The sequence below is a fragment of the Aplysia californica genome, unplaced genomic scaffold (genome assembly GCF_000002075.1).
Source record: "Aplysia californica isolate F4 #8 unplaced genomic scaffold, AplCal3.0 scaffold00166, whole genome shotgun sequence".
In the NCBI taxonomy this organism is placed as follows: Eukaryota; Metazoa; Mollusca; class Gastropoda; order Aplysiida; family Aplysiidae; genus Aplysia; species Aplysia californica.
The window spans coordinates 169,024-176,799 of NW_004797436.1; the positions used below are offsets into that span (position 1 = coordinate 169,024).

General features: G+C 39.7%; 1 protein-coding gene and 1 non-coding gene across 2 annotated transcripts in view; one reads left to right on the top strand and one right to left on the bottom strand.

The window, feature by feature from the left end:
- The window catches only part of LOC101846959, a 14,232-nt gene extending 13,691 nt beyond the window's left edge, over window positions 1–541 (bottom strand). The window contains exons 1-2 of the mRNA XM_005097883.3: window positions 439–541; window positions 224–326 (exon numbers count right to left, since the gene is read on the bottom strand). Of these exons, the coding sequence (XP_005097940.1) occupies window positions 224–326; window positions 439–490 (155 nt within the window). The 5' untranslated portion in view covers window positions 491–541. The remainder of the gene's footprint in view (window positions 1–223; window positions 327–438) is intronic.
- Window positions 542–785: 244 nt separating this feature from the next.
- On the top strand, window positions 786–856 carry TRNAG-CCC. The gene has a single exon. It is a non-coding gene; the product is annotated as a tRNA-Gly (tRNA).
- The last annotated feature ends 6,920 nt before the right edge of the window (window positions 857–7,776 follow it).

Consider the following 7,776-nt stretch of genomic DNA (forward strand, 5'->3'; position numbering starts at 1 on the left):
GGGGGGCGTGAACGAAATCAAAATCCCAGTTCTACTTTCACCTCTTCGTCGTCTTCGAGGAGCATGGCCATGTGTGTTATGACTTCTTGCCCTAGATTTCAGGGGTCAAAGCGGACACCGCGTGTTACAGCATCGCATGGTGTAAAAAAACCTCAAGAACTTCAATAAATGGATACGTACATGAACGTAATCACTGAGACAGTTCAGTATTGAGATACCCTACCTCATTTCGGCAGCTTGATCCCCCGAATCAACCCCGTTCTTCAATGATTTGCTTGACTTCTCTCGTGTGTTGTAACTTTCGAAATCAAGCTGTACTGGAGGCCCTAAGAAACAAACACGCATTTTCAATATAAAACACATCTTTAACACAACATATAAAGAGAAACTATATGCTATGAACAAGAAAACAAGAAAAAGACACACGGTTTTACCCACCTCTTCGAGCACTCGCCGCAATTCTGCCTTTTGACAGATTGGATTTGTACATCCTATGGTGTGTTTACAGTCCTTTGCGCATTGCCACTGCGCATTAGTTTTCGTCGGGGGGCCAACTTCCGAAAATCGTATCAGTTCAGTTTCATCATAAAGATAAGATTGCTTTGCTTCATGTGATCAGTTTAGGAAACCCAATCCATCACGAAGTTGTAGTTAACTAATATTTGGTGCTCTGTGTGCGACAAAAAACAAAAACAAAAATCTAACAACAAAGAAAAAACATATTTTACACAGCGCAGGTTCAGTACTATAATATATATGTCTAAAGTTGTCCTGTAACGTCACCAGCGCCGCTGGTGTAGTGGTATCATGCAAGATTCCCATTCTTGCGACCCGGGTTCGATTCCCGGGCGGCGCACTTTTTTTTCCCCTCGTTTTATAGATTATTTTTCTGATTTTGTGCGGCATTGGGCCGAATTAGTTCGTTTAATTTTGTTTTTAAAATTGTATTGGTATTTTCCCCCCTTTTAAACAAGCTTGTCAATGTTAAGTCGACCACATTCTTATTGTCTACCCATAGAGGGTGATCCGATATAATATTATAGCAGGCTATCTCGTACTCGTAACCACGAAATAAACTTAACAAGTGCGATTGGCGTTATTATCTAGTTTATTTCATTATCCATGAATGCTACTTTTTACAATGTATCTTTCAAAACAATACTGAAAGAGTATAAGGGAGACGGAGGGAGAGAGAGGGAGAGAGACAGAGAAAGAGGCGGGAGAGAGAGAGAGAGAGAGAGAGAGAGAGAGAGAGAGAGAGAGAGAGAGAGAGAGAGAGACAGAGAGAGAGTGAGAGAGAGAGAGACAGAGACAGAGACAGAGAGACAGGGAGACAGAGAGAGAGAGAAAACGTAGCCTGGCAGATAGGCAGAATCTTGTTATTACATGTTTAAAATTCTCTCTTTTCCAATATAATTTTAGTCTTTATTCTTCTGTAGGCCTTAAAAGTCTTGTGTGACCCGTTCTGCTATTCAGCCAGCACCAAATCTCTATATTATTATTATAGTATCGGCACGTTGTGCTCTCTCTCTCTCTCTCTCTTTCTCTCTCTCTCTTTCTCTCTCACTCTCTCGCTGATCTCTATCTCTCGCTGATCTCTATCTCTCTCTTCACTTCTCTCTCTCTTTATCTCTCCCCTTCTTTCTCTCTCTCTCTCTCTCTCTCTCTCTCTCCATTCATCCACCCTTCGATCCCCTCTCTCTCCTTCTCTCGTCCCCCCCTCTGTCTGTCTGTCTGTTTGTTTGTCTGTCTGTCTGTTTGTCTGTCTGTCTGTCTGTCTGTCCCCCCCTTTCTCTCTCTTTCTCTTTCTCTCTCTCTCTCTCTCTTTTTTCTTTCTCTCCCCGTCCCCTCTATCTATTATCTATGTATCTAAAATGATATATATATATATATATATATAATATAAATATAGCCTATATATGATTATATACAGTGGAATCCTGTCATAACGAGAGGGAGGGGACCGGAGCAAAATGTCCGTTATAGCAGGATTCTCGCTATAAGGAATCCAGTAATAAATTCAAGAGAAACTGTAAAGTAGGCCTAATCTATGAGTTTAAGTGTTCTGTTTATTTCCTTTTGCTATCTCAGTATCTCCACTGATGATGATTTTGATTCAACATGACCTCTAGGTCTTACTTGATCAAAAATCGAATCAGGTTTCTTTCTCTAGCGCTAGATCTAGCGATGTGGACTGACAGCTCACGTTGGTGATCAGAAAGAAAAGGCTCTGGGCTAACTCGCCTGCTGTGTTTTCCCCACCCTGCTCCACCCTGTGGTGCATTCTGTCTGCTTGCGCACGTCATACATTCGCTCCATCCATCCCATTGCTGTTAACTCTTCATCCCCGCATCGGAGAAGTGAGAGGCATGGTAGGCCTTGATAATCTAAACTAGGCTTTCGCGCTGGCATATCATGCGATGCGTTCTGCTTGTCTGCGCATGCCACACCATCCTCACTCAGTGGCTCCGGCCTTCATTGTTGACGAACATATGCTGTCATATTCTTTGTTTCGCAAGATCATCAAGTTTCTCAACTGGCGAGGTTTTGCATGTATAATTGGCCCATGCATTGAGCACAGCAGCAGCAATATTCCGCTATAACCGGCTCGCATGTTTGTCTGATAACGCTATAGCAGTATTTTATTTACAAAGGTAAAGAGGTGATAAAACGGGGTTTTTGAATAGTGCCCTTATAACAGACTTCTCGTTTTTTTCCGGACTCGTTATAAGTGGACTCCACTGTATACTCATATAATAATAATAATTATAATAATAATAATAATAATAATAATAATAATAATAATGATAATAATGATAATGATAAAATGATAATAATAATAATAATCATTTTTCTCTGTATCTTTTATGTTCTCTTAGCATCGTCTATTAATGCTGTTCTGTTCTGTAACCATTTATGACTGTGTAATGTCATCAGTGTGTACGAGGATGACTGGGTAAGTTTTGTGGGATATTGTCTTTATTCAAGGATGTACTGGAGAGAGAGAGGGAGAGAGAGAGAGAGAGAGAGAGAGAGAGAGAGAGAGAGAGAGAGAGAGAGAGAGAGAGAGAGAGAGAGAGAGAGAGAGAGAGAGGGGGGGGGGGATTACTATAGGAGCAGTGTGCTGCATATCATGTTCTTTGTGTTATTGTACTGCGCGGTGAGCACTTTTTCAGTGGCGGTGGGTAGTGAAGGGCTTACGGGCTTGAGCCCCCCCACCCCACCCCTTTTCCCACTCCAACTCTATCCCTTATTTCATGAAAGTTTCTTAAATAACGAAATAAGCAGTTGAAACCCGTTAGGATCGCACGCAATGAACACAGAGTGATGAGCTTGGCGGCTTGCCAACAACTATAGTAACCTAACAGCCAATCAAATGTCGTTAGGGCTCAGAAAGAACAAGCCGGTTCCGAGGCCTAGGCCGGTTACCACGCCCGTTTTTAATGAAACTCTTTTCTTGTAAAAAGGTAGAAGACTTTTTAAAAATAACACTGCACAGAGGGCTCACGCTCTCCCTGCCCAGACAATGGGCTGAAAGTTTATGACACACTTTCCCCCAGTGACACAGTTACCTATGTGCCCATTGGGCCTTTGTTAGTCGCGTTCTATTTTCCGCAACAACACGACCCTATTCACCTCACAGACGGTATGTTTTTGGAGTGCTGTGTGTTTGTGCCGCTGAGATTTAACAGTTATTAATTACATCATACCACTTTCGAGGCAACTTTTTCATCAGATAAAAAGTAATTAGAGAAATTTGGAGGTGAAACGGTTTCGTCCCAACCATCCAGAAGAATTAAACGTAGAACAAAGAGATGGAAGACAAATGTGACTCTTTCTCGTTTGGATGGTTCTCAAAATTCCATGGCTCGCTGTGAGTACATGTACATATAAAGAAAAATCATCACTGTTTTGTTCTTATTGCTTGCTTTTTGGGGGTAAAGAAGTGGAAGCCCCACCCAAATCTAGGTCCACCCACCGCCACTGCACTTTTTTGTGGAAATGCGCTATATAAATGCAATTCATTATTATTATTATTATTATTATTATTATTATCTATCTTTTGGGTGTCTGTCGTTCTGACAGGATGCCTCCATGTTACAAGTCGACAAACGCTTAGACCTATAAATTTTTAGATCTAGATCTAGATCTATTACCTTACGATAATCTATGCTATTTGTCCGGGTTTTCTTTTTTTCTTTTTTCAACAAGAAACGAACCAAGAATGCAAGACATATATAATAATAATGATAGGCCTAATAATAACAATCATCAACAGCATCGTTATATATCTAGATCTATACTGATGGTTATTAAAAACGCACCACTTACAAAACAATTCAAATAATTGTGATGTGTTTATTTTTTTAAAGAGATTGTATACCATTGCGTTCTATGGTCATTTTGTGAACATTCACAGCTGAAATGAAATGAAAAGGTCAAATGACACCGCGAGCACAAAAACATGAAGTAGCAATAGTCATTTTTCAAAAATCAGAGCGGTAAATTGACTTTTTAACACCTGCTTTAGTATCGTGTATGTCCTCCATTGGCCTGAATACAGTGTACAGGATAGGTAGCGTCTTCTCATGGAATTGACAAGAGTCCGAAAGAACACTTGTGGAATCTGTGCCAACTTATTTGTCAAAGAACGCCTCATCTCATGGAGATTGTGTAGAGGACTTCCATGGGACAAACGGCGGCCAAGTTCGTCCCACACATGCTCAGTTGGTGGTGTCAAGTCAGGAGACCGTGGTGATTCCAATTGCCCTTTCATGTTCTTTCATGGAAAGTTGCGGCATTATTTACGCAGAAAAAATCCGTCGCACAGAGAGGCAATGATGATGACCTCATTAATAACATTCATGCACAGCACGGTGGCTCGCCTGATCGCTACAATATTATTATTTCTCGCCTTTCCTCGAATAAGCGCACTTAGCACGAATCCTTATTTCTAGTTGGAATTACACAAGGCCATATAGGCCCTAGGTCAAAACGCTTTGCAATATTCACACCTTGTTCCGAAATTAGTTTCCTAGGCCTATTCAATAACTATTCATTGATATTTGAAGCCCACCCCATCCCCCTTCTCTCTCTCTTTCTCTCTCTCTAGCCTAGTTAAAAGTTAGTAAGAAACAGGGGAAACCACTGGGAATTTTTTCCTGTGTTTATATAATAATCGCAGGGTGACCTCACCTTGCACTATGAATTGTAACTATGTGGCCCCAAGGCGAAAGTGCCAGCTCTATCTATCACTAGGCCTAGTGATTCACTAGCCTACTATCAGTACTTGGCCTAGAATCTAGATCTAGATCTAGTAGGCACTAGGCCTATCATATTAAGTATTAAGACTAAGGGTTTTAAGAGGGGGGTCCATGGGATGGTGTTATCAAAGTTTCTTTTGCGACCACTGAAGACAATAAAAAAGGGAGCAGTGCCGCAAACAACGTAAGTAGTATTGCGTTTCTAATCTAATTTTCTAGATCATGATATCATTTATTTGATGTTGACTTTTTTGTTAACTTAGAATCAAGAACAGTTCTGACTCCCACAGGCTCAACTGACTGTGACTGTACTGTACTGTAACGTAAAAAGGTCTAATCTAGTCTATCTTGCTATTATGGTCTAGAATCTAGACTAGATTCTAGATCTTGGCGTGACTCAGCAGAAGCGGTAACTGGAGGCGTCCTTAACTGGATCGTCTGAGGTGTCAATTTGATTCCTTTTGCACTTTGTCCTTTCTCACTGTCTCTTAATCTACCTTTGGACCTAGATATCTAGATCGATCTAGATCTATACTGAGCTCATCAGGACTTGGACTAAATCTAACACTACTGTCAGCAGCAGAGAAAGTGTGTTGTATCATGTAAGTAGAATCTATATCAGTGTTTACATAGCATGGTCAAGAAGGCCTATAGTTGTTTTTTTTGGTCTAAAGTAGGCTAACTGTTTAATTTAGTTCCGTGGAATGGATATAGATCTAGATTATATAGGCCTAGCCTATTGGCTAAATTAATTGGTTTTGAATGTCTTGACAAGGAGAAAGAATGAATTCATCTGCATCTATTTTGGCTTACAATTGTGTTTAAATCCTTTGTATTTTCGTTCACTCAACTCAGTGTGTAACATTTCTAAACTGAACTTTTCACTTTCGCCTGCACTGTTATTTAGAGATGAAAACAATTGTTTTATAGTCACTTGCAGGCTGTCTCAGATTTGCCCGGACTGTCCTGGATTCTACAATCGGGAATTTGAGAGCCTTATTACATTACTACTACTAGATTCTAGGCCTACGACTTGAAAACCGCAGTAGCCTATCACTTGATGTAATTTTGTGCTTGTTGTCATTCAATCTTTTGTCATTGGGTGTCCCTCGACTAGGTTTTGAAAAAGTTGGAAAGCCTACTCTCTTTGATATTCTCAGGTCTTTGCATGCAGGTCTAAAACTTGAATGATTAACAGAACTAAATTTCTAAATGCCCATTAATTGATGGTCATTGTACTCAAAGGGCAAATTATATCATATGGCTTGAATAAAAAGTGCCATGCAATTATTATAAATATAATCTAGTTACATTTATTGCTGTTTTTCACCCCCCCCCTCCCCCCCCAATCCACACTGAAGAAAATGAAATAAATAAAACAAACAAACAACCCCTCATTAAAAGCCTTCAACACATGAAAGCATAAAAACAACAGTTGTAAAACAAAGCATGGGCAATACAGAACAAAATTGGTAATTTGCTGTTTGCTGGTTATATGGTCTATAAATAGTTTACCTGACAGCGAAGGCAATTTGAATTTTCCATTTAATTAATAAACTTCTGCAGGCCTTTCTAATACTTGTCGACATCCGACTATACAGGTTTAGTCTAAACCTTATCTCAACACAAAAAGACACTTGAAAATTCATTCACTTATAATCATTGTGTTAAAGCCTTCACTTAAAATGCATGCATGCAGCATACCAATTTAAAGTCAAATAAATTTCTGCATCATCTGACACATAATTTAAGAAATTGCTGTCAGTCTGTATTTTTATTGTTTGTAGGAACTGCAACCTTAATACATGTGCAGTCACTTTTAGTTAGTTTGGTTTCTTTGATTTTTGGCACAATTTAATTTTGCCAAGCCTGAATTTTTTCAGGTTATTTTTGAGTGATCATATCTTGGACGACTTATATTGTAGATGAAATATTAATGTTAAATTGCCTGGACTGTCAAGTTAATTTATTATATTTTAAAAAAATACATACTGATGAATGTTACAGTACAACATGATATTGTGACATAAACATCCATCCATCCATCCATCCATCCATCCATCCAGCCATCCATCCATCCAGCCATCCGTCCCTTAGATACACATTTATTTGTATCCGTACACACATGATGACACTTATGTATCCATTCATATCCATCCATCGGCTCACCCATCCAAACTAACATACACGCACACACGCACGCGCGCACGCACACATGTATGTACACACACACACACACTCGTACATGCTCACAAATGTAACACACATACACACTAACACACACATAAACAGGTTCATGCATGCATACACATTAACAGGTTCATGCTTGCACACAAACATACACACTCATACATGCTCACAAACACACACATACATACACTACACACAAACACACACATATCCATCCGTCCAGTCACCCATTCACCCATCCAGAAAAACAAAAAAACACACTTACACACACACACACATACACACACACACACACACACACACACACACACACACACACACA